This window comes from Tasmannia lanceolata, unplaced genomic scaffold (assembly GCF_043159265.1).
Source record: "Tasmannia lanceolata isolate RefF3 unplaced genomic scaffold, GAP_Taslan_0.1 ptg000015l, whole genome shotgun sequence".
NCBI classification, from domain to species: Eukaryota; Viridiplantae; Streptophyta; class Magnoliopsida; order Canellales; family Winteraceae; genus Tasmannia; species Tasmannia lanceolata.
This window is the reverse complement of record NW_027518692.1, coordinates 44,663,459-44,684,258: the sequence shown is the minus strand read 5'-3', so window position 1 is coordinate 44,684,258 and position 20,800 is coordinate 44,663,459. Positions and strand designations below refer to the sequence as shown.

Sequence of the window (20,800 nt, the reverse complement as noted above, 5' to 3'; positions counted from 1 at the left end):
ACACGTAAAGGTGCCACCGTTGATATTTGATCGAATAGCAACTCCTAAAAAAATTAAGTTTCTATGGATCAAATAACAAGGATGGGGTGATGAGCACGTGTTCATAAGGCCCTTCATATAATCTCTCCTAATAATCACTTTGGACTCAAAATCCAAAACAAACAGGGCCTTATGGCTCCGATGGCTATGGCTTGAAAGGGTTGTTCAAGTCATTGTAGAGAAGGGAATGTTCGAAAGTTTGCTTGGATTGTGCATGTGGTGGAAGGTGTCTCCTTATGATTCTGAAAAAGCAAGATCTTCAAATGGATTAAAGATCAAAACAACCTTTTGGAGTGGGCCAATACACCTAGCCATTTACAAAAGGAGATGCATCTGAACTAATGCACTAGAAATAGTACCCATCTTTTCTTTTCTTTTTTTTGAAAAGAAAAGTACAGGGATTTGCCAAGTTGTTGGGTCTTAGACATAGTACCCTTCTCAGCAGCACTTTTGCACTTTTTTCCATGCCAGGAATGAAAAAAACAATGAAGTGAATGAAAAAAGTGCAGAATTCCTGAAGCAAAGCGGAGGAGAATGAGGAGAAGCATTGAAGAGCGCAACCCTATGTAACTTAGGTTTCCACCTCCAAAAACCTTCTTTCAAAAGAGAAGACCATGATCTACATTACAATAACTCAATCTAACCTATCAAAACTGTTACATACAGAACGGTTCAACTTGATTTCCAGAACTTCCAATTCTCATTAGCCGAGGAAGGTGACTGATAACTAGAACAGAGACGCCATACCTCGAGTACATGGCTTCTACGCTGAACAGAACTTCTGAGATAGATCCCCACTGTGTTTCCCCTTATTACTGGCAAGTTACTCGATTTCTTTAATAATCCTTTTCTTTCGGAATGGTTGTGTAGGCATGCTACCTGGGGCACTGTGAGCTCTCTTCCTTTCCTCTTTCCTCCTTTCCGCATCAACCATGGTGCGCCTGAGTGCCGTTGCCTTGTAAATTGGTTTTGGTAAGTGCCTATGCCTGCCAAAATTTATATAATTTGACCAAAAAATGATGAGTACATTAAAGTTGAAGGGTCTAGTCAAATTTGAAGTACAAATTTCCATCGCATTGGGTGTGAGTTGGAGAACTTGAAACAAGTAAACTCAAGTTGGACAGAGTAAATTTTCAGATATAGAACAGTTAGCAACAAGATTTTCAAGTTTGAAGTGTCAAACATGCTTCCTACTTCATTATGGCAATGTTCTTCCAACTACCCAAAGCCAGTTTCGGAGAAAATTTTGTCAAGTACCCAAAGCCAGTCTCGGAGAAAATTTTGTAGGACCTGTTTGGATTGAAAGAATTTTTCTAAGATTGGAAAAAAAACATTTTCAATTTTTTAAGTTTTTTTATTGCTTGATCACACATGAAAAGATGTGACTTGAACCACTGTGGTTCAAGTTTTATTTAAAGGGACCCTTAATTTATAATGATATCCCTAAAATTTACCATTTCCCTCTAAATTGTGGACATAAAAATAATTTCCTAAGAAATTTTTTTCTTGATGAAACGTTTTTCTTACAATCCAAACGGCCATGTCTGGGAACCAGTAATTTTTTTGTTCATGATAAATTAGTTTCTCCGAGTGGTGGGAGAGGGTAGGGCAGGTGGGAGGAGGAGGAGAGAGAGGGCATGATTGAGTAGAAGTTGAGAAGTGGCTAAAAAACCAGGGAAAAGTGACTAGAGTTTTTTCTTTCCTGGTTTTTCAGGCTTTCTTACCCTCTCACTGGGTCCCTCAGATTGAGCAGACGTGAGAAGTGGGTAAAAAACAAGGAAAAAGTTAATCATATTTTGACTAGAGTTTTTTGTTTCCTGGTTTTTCAGGCTTTCTTACCCTCTCACCGAGTCCCTCACTTATTCCAGCAAAACAAATCCCTCTCCCAGCCTTCCTCACCTTGGTGTAAGCTATTATTCCAAGAAAACAAATTCATGGTAGCCAAAATGCCCTTAATGTGTATCTCTCAATGTATCAACTCAGTAGGAGCTCTCGTTGTTTTTAGGACTCTGGAATCACAAACTATAATCTTGTCTAGCCTGTTCTGCTCAGTTATTCTTTTTAGTCATTTTTAAAGATGCTCCAGAATGGCTTAATCGAATCTGCATAAACACAGCATACCTAACAACGCGCTTAACCTCCGGAAGGTGCTTGTAACGATCCTTGACCGCCTCCATATACTCTTGCTTCTTACGCTCCCTAGGAAGAATCTGCATGAAGAGAGACAAATTGGTCAGCATTTAGGAAGGGACTTTTATCACATTTTGGGACTAAAGGCAATGCAACTAAACCCTGCATCCCCTCAGACAGATCTCTCACACAGATGAATAAAGCAGCACTCAGGCTTGGGAACAACAAAGCAAACCAAACCATACATGGCTAAGTGAAAATCCTATGTGATGCACATCGAGAGCCCGACATTTGCCATGGCTCTGGTGCCACTATACTTAAAATATCATTTACAGAAAAAGAGCAGTTCAAATGCGCATGGATAGAAATATGTAGAGGCGTAACAAAGTCATTCAACAGTACTGTTATAATACTAAATAGGCAAGGGACTGCTGGTCCCTATCTTAGGTAATTTAGATTTCATATATATATATATATATATATATATGAGAAAAGGGTTTCTGTGCTCGAGCGCAGATAGGCTTATCTACGCTCAAGCACAGAAACAGGGGGGTGGGGCCATTGGAGGGGGGGGGGGGGGGGATCCAAACCATTCATATGGCCCCCTCATGGATGGGGGGTGTACCAAAAATCAGCTCCATTGGACCATCTTAAGGTGTCCATTTGTGGGGGAGAAAATGGACAGATACTGTTTGTCCACAAATCTGCCCATTTTTCACCCACAAATGGACACCCTATGGTGATCCAATGGAGCTGATTTTTGGTGGACACCCTATCCATGAAAGGGCCCATCAAATGAATGCTTTGGATCCCTCCCCCCAATGTGGCCCACCCCTGTTTCTGCACTCGAGCGCAGGAACCCTTTTCTCATATATATATATATATATATATATATATATATATATATATATATATATATAGAGAGAGAGAGAGAGAGAGAGAGAGAGAGAGAGAAAAGGGTTCCTAAGGGTGCCCTCATATAGCTTATATGAGGTGGCTCTTTCAAAACATAAGGGCCCCACATTGTTAGGATGATCCGAAGCATTCATTTGAAAGGCCACATCATAGATATGGTGTGTACAAAAAATCAGCTCCATTGGATCATCCTAACACCTCCAAAAGTAGGGGCAAAAATGGATAGACACATTTTGTCCACAAATCTGCCCATTTTTGCCCCCACTTTTGGAGGGGTTAGGATGATCCAATGGAGCTGATTTTTTGTACACACCCTATCTATGATGTGGCCTTTCAAATGAATGCTTCAGATCATCCTAACAATGTGGGCCCCCTATGTTTTGAGAGAGCCACCGCAGGTAAGCTTATATGAGGGCACCCGCAGGAACTGTATTCTCATATATATATATATATATATATTTTTTTTTTATTTTTTTATTTTTTTGCTTTTCCAAAAAAAAAAATGGTACTGTTATAATACGAGTTTAAGAATAGAATGGGTTAGCTGCAAATCTCTATTAAACTTCAGTTGTGTTGAAAGCCCTCGAGTACAGATACTGAGTGAGATACCCTTCCATCTAGTGTAAATTATGAAGAGCCTATTCGACACCATATGTTGAAATATGTGCTTAATAAGACAAATAATCCCATGAAATTATGCCAACCTATATGGGCCTATTTGATGCCTACTAAAATTATGATGCAATAAAGTTTGGGAAGTGATAAATACGCCCCTATTCATTACTTGGGACACCCAGCTGCAGTGTATCTATGACTGCAGAGGGGGCCTGATGTACTTCACATGGGAAGGATTCAACAGACCTGATTGCCACGTACACTGCAACTGGGTGTCCGAAGTAATGAAAAAGGGGCGCATTTATCATTTCCCTAAAGTTTTTGAAATGGTTTGGTAATTATTTTATTGCATGGAACATAGTATGAGATGGACTTGCACAAGCGCACAATTAAACAAGGTTAGCAGCCATCAAACCCGTCATCACCAATTGATGGTATCACCACTTTCATGCGAAGAGAAACTACGAAAACCTGTGACGAAAACCAGTCCGGTCCTGGTTAGACCCCTCAGCAGGAATGCTACCATGTCTAGACCATCTGTTCCACTGGCAAAAATTACCCCAGCAAGCCGGATCCTAAACAATCTTTGATTCTCCCTGCCAGAAACAGAGCTGTATAGCTGCCACCAGGCCATACACTTAACTCGGACAGTGCGGTGCGACTTTGTCTCAACGCTGTTCCTGGCGAGAAAGCACCTCCACATGTAGGTGCAGGGGGCAAAACCGTTAAGATTGGTGTATACTTAAGGCATCCTAGTAGAGTGCCGAGAAGTGGTTCGCTGAAAATTGGAAATCAGCGAGGAAATGACGTGGGGTATTGTGACTAATCCATTGGCAAATAGCACTGTACACCTTGGGTCTGGTAAAAGGACAGCTAATTTTATGAAATATCATCGAGGTTCTTCAAAGAAAGAGACGTTCCCAAAACGATTCATTCATCAAATAAAACTTCTTTGATGTTCCCCTTAAAAGAGTGTCATAAATTAATACATAATGGTTAACTTAATGACAAATATTTATTTAAGTACGGCGCACCAAGCACTAATAACTATATATATGGGATTTGCTAGCGTCCATCACAAAAGGCATTTCACACATGCTCTATCGCATGTCAGAGCAGCCACACAAGATCACTTTTCAGCAGATTTTGTCTTCATTCACTGTGTGGCTGCTCTGACATGCGACAGAGCATCTGCGAAATGCCTTTTGCGATGGACGCTAGCAAATCCCTATATATAATGGCTATAATGTAATAAATTATACAAATGGTTAACTTGATGATAAATATTTATCTAAAGTACGGCACACCAAACACTAATAACGATAACACACACACACACACACACACATATATATCAGTATATATGTGAGGGCGTGGTTTCTGAGCTCCAGCTCAGGCTGAGCTAGAGCTTAGAATACACCATCTCCCATAGTAGTTTCACTCATCCAACCCATTCATTTTACACTACCTCACATAGATAGGATGTTCCTAAGAAACCAGCTCCATACCATAATCCTAACCATCCGATCTATAGGACCATAATTTCTAGCCATCCATTCTAAACCTCCACAAATCATAAGTTCATAACCCTAACCCTAACCCTAAGCATAACCTATAAACTAAATGGGTTGGTTGACTCAACCAACTATGGGAGTAATGGTTTATGAGCTCTAGCTCAGGCTGAGCTTGAGCTCAGAAACCTTTTCCTATATATATATATATATATATATATATATAGAGAGAGAGAGAGAGGGGTTCCTGCAAATGTTTGCAGGTAAGTTACCTGCGCACGAGTGTAGAAACAGGGTGGGGGCCACATTTTTGTGGGGATCAAAACCATTCATTTGGAAGGCCCTTCCATGGAGAGGGTGTGGCCCAAAAAACCAGCCCCATTGGATCGTCCTAACCCAATCAAAGGTGGTGGGGGAATGGACAGACACTGTGTGTCCATGTTTCTGCCCATTTTTCCCCTCCACAAATGGCAGGGTTAGGATGATCCAATGGGGCTGATTTTTTTGCCACACCCTATCCATGGAAGGGCCTTCCAAGTGAATGCTTTGGACCCCAAAAAAAGTGGGCCCCCACCCTGTTTCTGCACTCGTGTGCAAGAACCCTTTCCTCATATATATATATATATATATATATATAGGGAAAACGTTTTCTGCGCGATACCTCAAATAAGTTATCTGAGCAAGAGCTCAAAAAATCATGTGGGCCCACATTGTTTGGATGATCCAAAGCATTCATTTGATAGGCCCTTATATAGATAGGGTGTGCCCAAAAAATCAGCTCCATAGGATCCTAACCCTTCGATTTTTGGAGGTTAAAAATGGACAGATTTGTGGAGGTTCATACCCATCCACTTTAACCTCCACAAATCGAAGGGTTAGGATAATCCTGTGGAGCAGATTTTTTGTGCACACTCTATCTATCTTTGGACTATCCAAATGAATGCTCTGGATCATCCAAAAAATGTGGGCCCAAATGTTTTTTTGAGCTCTTGCTCAGATAACTTAACGTTTCCCCACATATATATATATATATATGAGTTAAGTGAAGCTACACATACGTGTAGCTAACTTAGCTACACCGACGGCTTAAAATACAGTGGGCCCACATTATTTGGGTGATCCAAACCATTCATTTGATAGGCCCTCACATTGATTGGGTGTGCCCAAAAAATCAGCTCCATAGGATCATCCCAACCCTTCAAACTGTGAAGGCAAAAATTGATAGATTTGTGAAGGTTTTTACACGTCCAATTTTGCCTCCACAAATCGTAGGGTTGGGATGATCCTATGGAGCTGATTTTTTGGGCACACCCTATCTATGTGAGGGCCCATCAAATGAATGGTTTGCATCACCCAAACAATGTGGGGCCCACTGTATTTTAAGCCGTTGGTGTAGCTAAGTTAGCTACACGTATGTGTAGCTACACTTTTCTCTCTCTCTCTCTCTCTATATATATATATATATATATATATATATATATATATATAGAGAGAGAGAGAGAGAGAGAGAGAGGTGTTTCTAGTCTGCCGACTAGAGATCATTATCTAGTCCGGCGACCAAAAAACATGGGTCCCACCTTATTTGGGTGATGCAAAGCATTCATTTGATGGGCCCTGACATAGAGAGGGTGTCCACAAAAAATCAGCTCCATAGGATCATCCCAGCCCTGTGATTTGTGGAGCTTAAAATGGACGGCTGTAAATCGGCACAAATCTGTCCATTTTTTAGCTCCACAAATGGAAGAGTTAAGATGATCCTATGAAGCTGATTTTTTGTGGACACCCTATCTATGATGGGGCCTATCAAATGAATGCTTTAGATCACCACAAAAAATGTGGGACCCAAGTGTTTTTGGTCGCCGGGCTAGAGAATGATCTCTAGTCGGCAGACTAGAAACACTTTTCTCATACCCACCTTATTTGGGTGATGCAAAGCATTCATTTGATGGGCCCTGAAATAGATAGGGTGTCCACAAAAAATCAGTTCCATAGGATCATCCCAACCCTGTGATTTGTGGAGCTTAAAAAGGATGGCTATAAATCGGCACAAATCTGTCCATTTTTTAGCTCCACAAATGAAAGGGTTAAGAGGATCCTATGAAGCTGATTTTTTGTGGACACCCTATCTATGATGGGGCCTATCAAATGAATGTTTTAGATCACCACAAAAAATGTGGGGCCCAAGTGTTTTTGGTCGCCGGACTAGAGAATGATCTCTAGTCGGCAGACTAGAAACACTTTTCTCATATATATATATATATATATATATATATATATATATATATATATATATATATATATATATATATATATATATATATATATATATATATAATTTGAATGGCTATAATATAAGAAACATATATTTATCACTATTTTTTGTTAAAATAAAATTAGTTTCATTATGCTAGTCAATCAGGAATTTCAGACACTGCTGATTTTACCGTTCTCATCAGTTTCAGGTACAACTAAAACTAGTGGGCATCTACAATTATCACTTCATGTCTGAATGGCAGCATCAGAGTGGGTGGATATATAGATACTTACAACTCCCAATTGTTCTGATGCTCTAGCTTTCCATAGCCGAAGATTGGTGTCATCACTTCCAGAAATAACATAAGTGGCATCACAGGTAAACTTGGCGCAAAATACTCTACATAGATGAGAAAACCTTGTCAGAAACTAAAACAACTAGAGAAAATGGTACATAAATCACAAGGAATCAATCCTTGTCCTATGAGGCAGAACTTAAGGGCCTCAGGCTTGAGCTTGAGGTCATGGGTTAGGTACAGGAATCATAGGGAAAGTAGTAAAAAATCTGCATGAAAATCTTTACGTTCCGCCACATGAAACCCAAATCAAATTTGCTTCAGAGAGACTTGCATTGGTGGAAGGAAAATTAAACTTTTTTTTGAAAGGTGGAAGGAAAATTAAACTTGGGACTCCAAAATTAAGAGTTGGAAGGAAAATGTAAAATCGTAAAAACCTTTGCATTCTCTTAGTATGGTAAATTTCCCTGCTGTGACCACCATTATATTGGAAAATCCGCACCTGCAAAATTTGAAGTTAAGGTTCAAATGGAATTGAAAATGGAGCAATCTGTCTTCTTTTGGCAGAAGAGAGATTGACAACAAAATTTAATATAATACAAGGCAGAAGGGTACTCACTGTCCTATCATAAGAGCCAGTTACAAATTCCCGCCCAGTTGGAGAGTAATCAATATCCATCCTGAAATAAAGCAAAAGTTGAGGACTTGTCAGAGAATGGAGATTATTACTGAAAATATGAGGGATATTAAAAAATAAAATGATTAACCATGCCCACTCACACTGCAGACACATGATCTTGATGCACACACTTGGCTTCAACCAGTTTTCTTGTATCATAGCTGTAGCAGTTGCAATCCTCATTTGCCTGTATTAGTAAAATTTAAGATCAGTAACTAGTGAGAGGATGATTAGCACTAATGATCTCAAGTGGTCATCGGATATCTACTGGCTACCATCATTTTAGGAGTTGAGAGCAAATGAAGAAATAAACAAGATCCTTTTCTTGTCCCTTCAGAAATTCCATTTGTACTTGAAAACTCAAGCGTGCCACAAAGAACTTTCAATTTTTGCCATTTCAAAAAAAAAAAAAAAAATGAAAAATCCTGAGTCAAAGGCCTGATATCCTATACTCTGAAACAACATCCATCATAAAATTCTAAAATCCAAAACAGAAACTGCAGTTCATGTAAAAAAAAAGATTGTTAACATGTAACTGAGAAAAAGAAATGTTTCTGTTTAAGTTCCGTCGGAAATGACAGTAATATATAACACGCAAACAGTTACAATATCCTAAAAGGGAATCCATTCCTGTCAGAAATAATTCATTAAAAATGAGATCAGCTTGATGTGCTTACTGCTGTGAAATTCATCGGCTCCATTGGATTCCAAGAAATAGCATTAGTTTTTGTCTGTAACAAGCAAGTGTAGGTCAGCTTCTGCCAAGAAATACAATTATGGACTACCATATTTTAAATAGCTAGTAAGAGAATTGCACACATCTGATCAATTGGAAACAAAATTACAGAACAGATGAACAACAAACCTAATTATGCAAATCCCATATGACACTAGAAGCACCATAAATACAATGGCCTGGGACCTCATCCAATGAATAACTCTTGTAATGAATCTGCCTCAAAACTCTACCACAACTCTTATTGGAACAAGTAAATAAAGAATCTAGCAAATTTTTAGTTGTGTTTGAATGTAATATTATATACATATTTAAATTTTTTGCATCAATTTGGAAGGCCCCCATGTTTTGATTGCATCAAAGTGATAGGTCAGAAGAGTAACAAAGGAAGTATGCGAGAGCAATCTTTTAGGAGAGGAAACAATCCTGATTTGGATATGCAATCATAGTACCTGCTTTCATATTTTTTTTGAAAGGTATAGTTCCTGCTTTCATAATTCCATAAAATACAAAAGATGGAAGTAAAAACAGCTAGAATTGCCCTTTGGAGAGAGAGAGAGAGAGAGAGAGAGAGAGAGAGAGAGAGAGAGAGAGAGAGAGAGAGAGAGTGGCGTTGAAAAGGTGTTGGAAATGAGGTAACACGAGATTACGAAGGAAATGATACTGAATGGAGAAATTTCTGGAAAACACAAGCAAGACTTCATCCTATAATGGTGTTTTACTTTCGACCAAAGAGTAAAATTACAAGCTGAAAAAGAGTTGACAGGTTGTGCAGAAAAGCATGTTGTAAATTTAAAGGTCACACTCAATAATCTTTTGTTTCTTCTCATGTATTACTAGATTATTCACTACAAATACTCCAGATGTTAGATGAAAGAAATGATATCCATGAACACACTTGAAGAGTTGAATTGTCGTCTATTTCTTCTCAAATATTACTAGACCGTTCTCTCACACGCACGCACGCACAAATCTTCTGTGAGCAATAGCAAACATACAGATATTTTGAAAAAGAAATGCTATCAAATAACCCAAAAAACTAACAATATCAACCATTCTAAGCAAAAATTGAGATGAGAGGTAGTAAAATGTGAGGCAGCTAAGTAAGCCAAATTAACGAGAGAGAAAGAATTCGACTCCTTTTTTCTTTCGTAGTTCGGTTATTCAGCCCTCACTCCCCCCTTTTCAATAAGCCCGGTGAAGAAGGACGTTCAGAAAGGTTCTCAAAATTCTCAATCAATCGTGCAGGCACAAAATATGATCCTTAGTCATTTTCATGTTCCTTGAAACATATATAACTATATGAAGAACTATGTCATAAAGCCACTTACAATAGAAAATAAAGCAGCCATTTGAGGAATCATTCAAAAAAATAAAAATAAAGCAGCCATTTGAGGATAGAAATAGTGACAAAGATTGACACCAAAAATGAAATATGAAGATACTAGAAATTAAATAAAGATGACAACTCAATGTCCAAATGTACAGTAACAATGTTGCCACAATACCTTCATGATAAGTTTCCTTGCTGGTGATGACATGCGCAAATCATATAGTGTTATGCTGCGGTCACTAGAAGAACCAGAAATATAGAGTTATATTCCTTCTATGAATGGTAAGTTCACTAGAGCAAGCTTTGCAATGTGAAAAGGCAAGCTACAACCCAAGCACACTTGGCTACTTTAAGGCTTGTTGTTAAGCAAGAATAGGCAGTGTTTAATCTATAAAAAAAGATGCAAACATAGGCATTTTGTTATCTAATACACTAAGTGACATACATGAGAAACCATTCAAAAAAAAAAAAGTGACATGCGTGAGAAAAACTGATGTGAATCTTGGGTTCACAAATTACTTTTTTTGGGAAGAGAGACGGTAGAAGTAAAGAAAGAGAATAAGAAGGGGAAAATGTAGGGCTCACAACCGTGAGCTAGAGGGGGTGAAAGAAACAAATATAAGAGCTTAGGGATAGAAAACTAACCTAATATGAGACATCACACTTCAAAAAATGCATCAAATCCAATCAATATAAGAAAGCCTCAATTTTTACTCATAATCAATTGTTTTCAAGGTCAATAGATCTTCTATATTTATAGGCTATGCAAGCCATACGAAAATAAAAAAATAAAAAAGACTTCCAGTCCTTGTTGCAAAATAACTCCTAGTACCATTAAAAAAAAGGGCGGCCCAGTGCACAAGGCTCCCGCCATTGCGGGGTCTGTTGTTGTTGTTGTTGTGTGTGTGTGGGTGGGTGGGGGGTGGGGGGCTGATGTACCAGCCTTACCTGCTTTGCAGAGAGGCTGTTTCCTAGTACCATTCCAAAAAAAAAAAAAAAAAAATCCTAGCCTAATTAGGGCTCCTACTATATTTTTTTTGAATGATAAAGAATTTTATTAAGAAGTAGAGGACTCCTATTATACTTAACAACTCACTTCTCTTTGAAATAAAACTATTACGTGGGCTCTCCGTATTACAAGTACACTAAGACTCTTCAAATCTACTAGGCCTCATAAATTAATCCACTTCAAGTCCCACAAATACAAGGACTCCCTTATGTTTCAATGTGGCTCCTTGTGGTCACTTAACAACTTAAGTGATTTATTACAAATGACTTTAATGCCTCTATCACTTAAGATTTTTGTAATAATCATGGGGAGGGGCATTTTAAACACCTACAACTTAAAGAAATCAAGTGATATTGGTGGAAAGTACCCCTCCTATAAATTAAAGAGACTTAAAAGACACCTAAAGAACACTGTTTTTTTAATGGTACACCAAAAGAACACTTAAACTTAGAATATGGTCCCTAGGATGGCCCTCATCTTCTGTGCAAATTCACGTAAGGAAAATCTACTTCAAGTACTTCAAGTAAATTTATATTGTAGATATACATAATACTCAAGTGTTTTTCCATGCGAAGGTTCTAATTTCAAGGTTGACCGAGGAGAAGAATTCTGTCATTAGAATAACAGATTTCATCTGGAGAGGGTGAGGGAATTTACTATCTTTAATGCGAGCTTTCTGATATCTTAAGAGTGTTCCCAAGCTGTTGATAATCAGTTCATGACATAAATGATGGAACAGATTCTGTATTGTACGCTTTCATATTGTTTTGATTATAATAATGGAAGTACATAGGTAGTTTGCATTCCGACGGGAATTTTTTGCAGACATTGTCCTATTATACAGCTCTATACTCTTTATCTTCTACTAGTTACTACACATACTGGCTTCTATCCTACTAATTGATCAATAGCCCCAAAATTCATTGTTGACATTCTTAAAGGTGTATGGTGCAGAGCACAACTTACATGATTGTGCTTATCATGGTGCTCTTTGGAGCTCTGATCACATTTTCTGTGTCAATTATAGTGATTTATTTCTCACTGCCTATAACTTGGATTGTAACCCATATTTTTTGTTCAAATTTCTGCATGTGACTATGAGAAGTACAGATAATGTCGGAAGCTCAAGACATTTGAGTATGTGAATTGCATGCATTAGTACAAGTAGTAATATATAACTAGTTCTTTTTCTGAATGGTAGCACAATATAACGAGTTGATGTTATAAATTTAAGAGAGCTTATTTTCAGCATATGGATAGTCAATCTACTGGTAGCATCTGTACAAAGATGTTGCGGACCAAATCCATGGATCACTGTTTCATTGGCCTCATGGTAGATGAGGTGACTAAAGGGAACAAAAATGACCAAGGTTTTACATGACAAGGTTGGATGAATGTAATCACAGATTTTAACAAAAAGTAAAGGTTTACAATTTATCGAGGACAAATTCAAAACTGTTGTAAATCATTGAAAAGGGAGCAAGGGTGTTATAAAACTTCTCAGCAATCATAGTGGATTTGGTTGGGATGAACATCAGATGGTCAAGCTGAAGGTCATGTATGGGAGGACTACTGCAAGGTAGTTGCTCTTCAAGTAAAATTTTGTTTATTCACATCTGAATTAGTTAAAAATCATAATATTTATAGTTATAAACATCAGACGTACAGGCACACCCAGATGCATCTAAATTCAGGACAAGATCCATTTTGCATGATGGTTTTTTTTTAATGGTTCCTTTTTGCATAATGATGAGCATTGCAGTACTTTTATCTACCAAACTACCAACGGAAGATTCGCTGTAAAGTACAATGGAACACTTATGGCTGAGGAACATCACAAGGAACCGGGAAATCAGAGTCGAGGGAGGTAGAGTTCAGATTCTGAACTTTGAATTTGGTCCTATTTATCAAGCTTATTCTTTTAACCTAAACCCTGATTTCATATCTACAAAACCCTCTTCAGGCACCCCTAATCATCCCTTTCTCTTCCTAAAAATATTACCTCACAAGTTGTCCTACGCCACCTTCCTTTCAAGAGCTCTGTCGCCGCTTCCAACAATTCACGGGGCTCGTTAATTCATTGTTGAGCTGTTTTGGTCAGTCCAACTTGCTGTTTTGTTGTTTCAAACACCCTATACAGCACCAAAACTTAATGCATTTTCCATTGTTCCTTTTTTTTTTGAAAAGCAGCAGATTATATTAATTAAGGAAGCCGACGGAGATGGTCAAATACAAAGATGGAATTTCCATTGTTCCTATGTGATTTGATGGCTTTCTCCTACTCATAAAAGGTGCCACACACTCCTCAGCCCGAAGTGGATATTGCTAAATTCCCCTATGCTCCCTTCAAGATGATCAACTAGATCTTTGTCATTGTGATTGCTTTCCGGTACCTCCATTCAGGCTTCCGCTCATTCCCGAACCTGCAAGTGTTGTAACTCAAGCACCAAACGCGCTACTGTTCTCCTTAATTCAAGCATCTCCTCTTGCTGTGATTTATCCATACGACCAATTTGATGCAACACAAGCACAAGCATAGATTTGGACAGATATGATCTATAAGTAATAAATAAAGAAACATAAGAGAAAATAGATTAGAAACGTGTCAAAAACACCAAGATGGTGTTATCGTTATTTGAACAGCTTCTTAGGGGAGAAAAAACATATATTTTTAATTCTGGAATTGGCAGGAATGACTGAGTTATAGGAACCAACCACCCTCTCCCTGCAATGTTCTCACAACCCTAAAAGCAATCTAAGCCATTGATACTATTATAATCTCAACCATACAAACCTCCTCTTAAGTGACTAACATAAAACTACTTAAAATGATATTGGTGTGATTTTTTGTTGAGAGAACTAGGGCAATTTAACACCATATGAAATATGTTTGAACGGGAACACTATTTTTTATTCTACAAATACTATTACGAATTAAACAAAACTCTAGAGCATGAACAAGAAAACAATTGCTCATTCACCAGCCCAATATTATAAAGAAAACTCTTTCCAAAATGATGAGGGTAATTGAAAAACACAGCTACACATACCTAGCTGATGTTGCCAAGACATTTGGTTCTGCTGGACTAAATCGAACAGAAATAACGGTGTCCTTTCCCCATTCGAAACTATTAACTGGTTGTGACCTTTATTGGAGAGGTAACTTGCATCATTCAAAATTTTATATCACGTGTATAGATGAATGTTCATGGAAAGTTAAAATCAAACCTGTTGCGATCCCAAATATCAACTTGAGCACCAGCTGTCGCAAAGAGATCACCATCCCACTGGTGATCTACAGCCCTAAAAGTACAATTAGAAAAGTACGCATTAGTACAAGAAAGTAAAATACAGGTAGGTATCCAAACTACTCAAAGCCGGATAGAGCCCCATCCTCACCAGAATGCATTCTTCCAAACATAAACTGCCAGCGGCTGGAAAATACACAACATTAATTTAAGTATCTAAGGAGATAATAAGGGAATAAAACATAAACTACTCGATGATATTGCTCACTTAGAGAAAGAACTGACCTCTGAGGAATTATTGGATAAACAGTCTGAGTCCATAACATTTGCCTCAGGAACATTCCAAAGCCTGACACTGCCAATAACAAAAGCAGGATAACATTGCTAAGAATAGCAAATTCCAGACATTTCTTTCAATGAACAAGTAGAAGAACTCGGATGCATGCATAAAGATAGAATATCAAATGTGAGATGTCCCAAATAATGGAAAACCTCCAAAAAATGGATGTAAAGATCATACAGAAGCGCTATCCTTACGTGCAATCACTTCCGCATGATATGAGAATGCGCCCATCTGTGGATGCCGCCAAACCCCGAACAGCACCTTGGTGACCAAGGAACTGACAAACTGTCCGCCTGTTTATTTTTTACTGAACTTGTCATATGGCATATGCAACATTAATGGCTTGCTGGTCTTTTGCCATATTGCAAAAATTAAAGAACAGTGCAATAATATTCATCATAGCCATCAATAAAAGGTAATCACATTGTGCTCAGCTCAAACAAGCCATCCAAATACTGAAAGAAAAGAAAATCAATGAGCTGTGTGGGCCCATTCAACATCCATACACAAGTATCATTGCATGTCTTAGCTTCAAACCATAGTAGAAACAGAAAGTGGGCATAAATATAAAAATAGTTTCCGAGAAGCTTCTATTTTTAAATCATAAAGTTTATGAAAAAAACAGAACTACATGCATCATACTCACAAACAATTAAACATGAATTACCACATCATGTAAGCAAATCTACGGTCTTAAGTAATCCCTGCTTCTTAATAACTTGAACTAGCAGTATAAATCTTTAAACTCCAGTCTAATATTTCACAACTATCTCCTCACACTAGCTCAAATAACCTGCATTATTTTAAATGCATTGTAAAACTTAAATTAAATTTTATTAGCACTTTGGCTTTACAAGGAAGTGTTAATAGAATTTTCATGAAAATAGGAGATGGTTTCCTATTCTTAGAAAACTATCTTCAGGAAATCAATCTCGGGAAAAAGAAGCATTTTTCCAGCATTTATTGGAGATTACGATTATGTCCAAAATATGCCATATACGATTTTTCAAGAAACAGGTTAAAATAAAAATAAAAATGAGTAACTTGGTAAGAGTGGTAATTGATACAAAGAAAGAGACTACGGCCAAAGCGAACTGTTTTTGCAGGACTGAATTAATTTAGTCCAGAGCTCTGATAGTACCTGGAAGCTATATCCCACAGACGAATATCTGCAAACACAACAGAAAACATACAATAATTTTACGTTTGCATATTTCAAAATGGGAATACACAATGACTAACAAAAAGTAACATAATTGAACAACTGCCGATGCCAAAGTTTCAAACCAGACCGGTAGAGATGCTGCAGAAAGGAAGCTATAAAAGTAGCAAGTGGGTATCAGCAACTATAGGCGGGTGCCATATGAATTCTATAATAATCACAAGTGTATGAAGTTCCCTTTGTTTGCTCCAAAAAAAATAAAATAATACATAGGGATAACTTGTTAACTCATCAGACGTAGTATTGAGGGTTACCAAATGGATTTATCAACAAAAATATACAGGTACAAGAAACCATGGTAGAAAAAAATCCACAAAACTTTTTCAGGCATGTGAAGAAGACGTTCTATGAAGGAACCAGACTAGTATTGTAAAGGCATCTGATCTTGAGAAGCACTTGTCTCAATGCATCATTTTTCCAGACAGAAGGATCTGCCTCTTAATTCATTGATGTGGATTAAAGAATTTTTTTATTGACTTCTAGTAAGTCTATTGGTAAAAAAATCAACAAAATTCCCTGTCCGAATTCGTTAGCTATGTACCAATATCAAGGTTGATCTCATAAAAGCCTTCATTAGACTAGTAAAGGCATTATTTTGAAAATCTTACGATTTACGGTTCGATTTACGATTCAATTTACGATTCTTAGGCAAAACGATTTGAATCCCATGATTGAATCTTAATTTGTATGAATCTTACGATTCGATAGTGAATCGTACGATTCATACGATTTATGCGATTTATCCAAATTAAGTTTTGTATTAAAGAAAATATGTCTTTCTTTCAAAAGACCTCATTTTCTTTCTACATTGCAAGAAGCCTTTGAAATCCCTCTCATTAGAAGGAAGAAGACAGAGGAGTAGGACTTCGAACGAATTGAACAAGTCGAGCACAAAGCATTTGGTGAGGCCTGAGCGCATTACTCACATCGAGGTGGGAGTCAAGGTGGGAGACTACCATAATAAGGACAACATTGATTCCTGTCTTTTATGATTGATATTTGTCATTTGATGTTTGAGACTTTGAGAATTGAAATGATCTTGTGTCTTTTTTTAAAGATTATTAACCAAGATGCATGGGTTTGGATGAGAATTAGATGATTAGTATGTGTCAAGTTTGTCAGCAAACAATTCATATTAAAATATTGAATGCTAATCATGGTAGTTTCTGTTTGAATTCATGAATTTGGATGAAAAATGAATAATTGGCTATTTTTATTCTTTAATTTATTTATAATTTTTTATTATACATATTTTTTATATTTTTGAATGAATCTTACGATTTACGATACGATTTACAATCCGATACGATTCGACCCCAATTACGATTTACGATTCGATTCCGATTTTCAAAACATTGAGTAAAGGCATTATCAAATAGCATGTTAACAATTTTGAAAATCAAATGAAAATTTGGTATCAAAGATAAAAAAAAATCTTAAGAAAAAAATTACCTCCATCCATTGAACCCGAAAATATTCCTTTTAAGTGGTTTGGATTCTTTGCCATACAGGAGATGGCATCAATGTGTCCATCCATTGCTCCCATAAAAGGTTTTGCAAATATCTAAAGAACCAAACAAATCAATAAGAGGGCAAAAGAATCAACAAGAACATGAATTATCTAAGTTCACAGTAAAGAATCACCTTATCCAACTTCGCTGCATTGAGAGCCCGGACATATTCAACGGCCTTTTCTTGAGTACGTAGGTTAGGGTCATAGTTTCGAAAAACCCTCTACGAAATATTAAAGAAAATTCCAATCAATATTAGAAGCCAACTCAAATCCCACAATCTCAGGAGCGTAAAGAACCAAAAGAATAGTCATGTGATTCATAAATTTGGAACAGGAAAGCAGTAAATGTTCATTGTAGAATTGCCTTTGTCAATATCTTTTTTGGACATTAGTTGAATGCACAAAACATTGATTAATCACAATCAACAATTTCTTAGCATAAATCAAAAGAAAATTCAGTCCTCATCTACATTTAAAAAAACACAAAATAATAAATTCAATTCAATGGCAACGAAGAAAATCTCAAAAATTACTTCGTTTTGAACAAAATTTAAACTCAAAGAACTAAGATCTATAACTGCATTCGTAATCTCAAAACATTGAAATTTACCCAATTCCTAGAAGAAGAAAAAATAACAGAGATAAAATACTGCCTCCAAAATAGAGCTGAGCCAAGATAATAATCATAATAACAATAGAAGATAAAAGTAAGAAAACCGAATTTTCCATAAAGCATATTAAAAGGAAAATACCTGGAGATCTTTGCTTCGTTCGCGTGTGAATTCGTCTGTAGAACGTGATATGACTTTAACCTTCATCTCTGAAGATCAAAAAGAAAAAGAAAAAAGATATAATATATGAGAATTATTCGCTTTCCACAGCTTAACTATCAAAAAAAAAATTCACTTTCCATATATGTAGATAACGTTAAAAGAGAAAAACCCTAAGATTGCATTTCTCATGAAGAAGAAAGAGTAAACAAGCAGATTAACTGCGTACCGTGACAGAAAAAATGCAGAAAATAGGCTTAGATTATCGTCAAGCACGACTGTGGAAGATCAGAAGGCGAAAATCGCGGGAAGTTTTTAGAGTTCGGATGAGAATCGAGAGAAGAAGGAATATGAAAGGAGGGTATAGAGCTTGTAAAACCCTAATACAACCCTTGCATTTGGTAAACCCTAGACTCAGAAACGAAGAGGAGAATAGGAGATTTTCTTGGAAATTAAAATAGGGGTTTTTACAAAAAAGAGTCTCCAACTATAGTGTTTTTGCAAATAGAGTCCTCTAGTTTAACAATTTGCAAATCAGGTCATGGCTTTTGGCTTTGGATCAATTACCAATGGGGGACAAAAATTAGGTGGAATTATCTACAGACCCATACTTTTCAGAAATTACCAACGAGGGACAAAAGAGGTCTTGTCATTAAAAGCTGGACGAAAATGCCCTTTTCTTAAGCAACACGTTTTGTTTTTCCACTTTTCCCTCTTCTCTCTTCTTTCCCTCTTTTTTTTTTTACTTTTTCATTTTCAATTTTGTTTTTTTACCTTACCAGTCATCTTCTTCATCATTTAGCCACCATTGGAGGAGGAAAAACTCTAAAATTTGAAACGTGAGTTCATTCTCATCTATCTCTCAATATCTAGGTTTTGTTTTTCATTTGTTTTAGGATTTTGCATTTCTCCTTCTCCCTTTCAATGGAGGATAAGGAAGATGAATCGTACGGTAGAAAGAAAAAAACGTGAAAATGAACGAATGAAAAAAATAGGAAGTGAAAACGTGTTCATAAGGGACTTGATAAGCCCATTCGGAATTTGGTAACCCCATTTTGATACTGGATAACCCCAACCCCAGAGACTTGAAAACCCCCTTCAAAAACTCCAGTACCCTTGGGCAATTTTAAGGGACTTGATAAGCCAATTCGTAAATTGGTAACTCCATTTTGATACTAGATAACCCCAATCCCAAATACTTGAAAACCCCCTTCAAAAACTCTAGTACCCTCGGCCAATTTTCAGGGACTTGATAAGCCCATTCGGAAATTGGTAACCCCCTTTTGATACTTGATAATCCCAATCCCAGAAACTTGAAAACCCCTTTCCAAAACTCCAGGACCCTCAGTCAATTGTTAAGGACTTGATAAGCCCATTCAAAAATTGGTAACCCCTATTTTTATACTAGATAACCCCAATCCCAGAGACTTAAAAACCCCCTTCCAAAACTCTAGTACCCTTGGCCAATTTTCAGGGACTTGATCACCCCATTCGGAAATTGGTAACCCCATTTTTTATACTAGATAACCCCAATCCTAGAGATTTGAAAACCCTCGGCCAATTTTCAAGCACTTGATAAGCCCATTCAAAAATTGGTAACCCTACTTTTGAGAATTACTAACCCCCTTCCAGAGAGTTGATAAACCCCTTCTGCTACAAAACCCCCTACCTATAGCAACTCTTCTAATGAGCAATACAATTCTGCTCATGATAGAAATAACAGAAGAAATTGATGTTATTTTCATTAAATGTGTATTACATCCCAATGTGTGTATTACAAAAAAAGATTTAAGTAAATCAAAAAATGTGTAGCCATCCATTCATGTATTACATCAACTTTTTCTTATACAACCACTTATCTTCCAAAAAAGTAAGTGAAGCCAACCATGCATTATCTTCAGAACTCACCCTAAATACAAATCGCTTAAACCCTAAACAAGATAAATCAGAAACAGAGGAATGAAAAATAGTGCAAAACCCTAAAAAAAGAAAAGAAAAACAAAACCTAAATACAAAGAGATAGATGGTAAGAACTCAACATTCAAGTTTTCAAGATTTGCCAGTAACAATGGTGGTTGAACAAGGAGGAAGATGACTAGTAAGGTAAAAAATCAAAAAGGTGATAATGGAAAAGTAAAAGAAGAGGGAAGAAGGAAAATATAAGGTCAAAACGTGTTGTAAATGCCAA

General features: G+C 37.0%; 1 protein-coding gene across 1 annotated transcript; it reads right to left on the bottom strand.

Moving 5' to 3' along the window:
- Nucleotides 1-504: 504 nt before the first annotated feature.
- Nucleotides 505-19,076, bottom strand: LOC143847501 (WD repeat and SOF domain-containing protein 1). Its single transcript, XM_077356351.1, has 18 exons — nucleotides 18,842-19,076; nucleotides 18,595-18,662; nucleotides 17,974-18,063; nucleotides 17,782-17,893; nucleotides 16,249-16,276; nucleotides 15,302-15,400; nucleotides 15,050-15,119; nucleotides 14,916-14,950; nucleotides 14,745-14,819; nucleotides 14,567-14,662; nucleotides 10,683-10,746; nucleotides 9,116-9,169; nucleotides 8,540-8,625; nucleotides 8,379-8,439; nucleotides 8,197-8,261; nucleotides 7,758-7,863; nucleotides 2,161-2,249; nucleotides 505-1,025 (listed from the first exon to the last, which is right to left on the bottom strand). Exons 2-18 carry the CDS (start codon nucleotides 18,658-18,660, stop codon nucleotides 863-865), a joined length of 1,359 nt encoding a protein of 452 aa, XP_077212466.1. The 5' UTR covers nucleotides 18,661-18,662; nucleotides 18,842-19,076; the 3' UTR covers nucleotides 505-862.
- Between the last annotated feature and the right edge of the window lie 1,724 nt (nucleotides 19,077-20,800).

Coding starts and splice junctions, on each gene's coding strand:
- LOC143847501 (XM_077356351.1), bottom strand. CDS start 18,660: ATGAAGGTTAAAGTCATATCACGTTCTACAGACGAATTCACACGCGAA. Junction 14,820..14,915: donor GTTTGGAAGAATGCATTCTG/GTGAGGATGGGG, acceptor TTGTACTTTTAG/GGCTGTAGATCACCAGTGGG. Junction 8,440..8,539: donor CAAGATCATGTGTCTGCAGT/GTGAGTGGGCAT, acceptor GCTTTATTTCAG/GATGGATATTGATTACTCTC.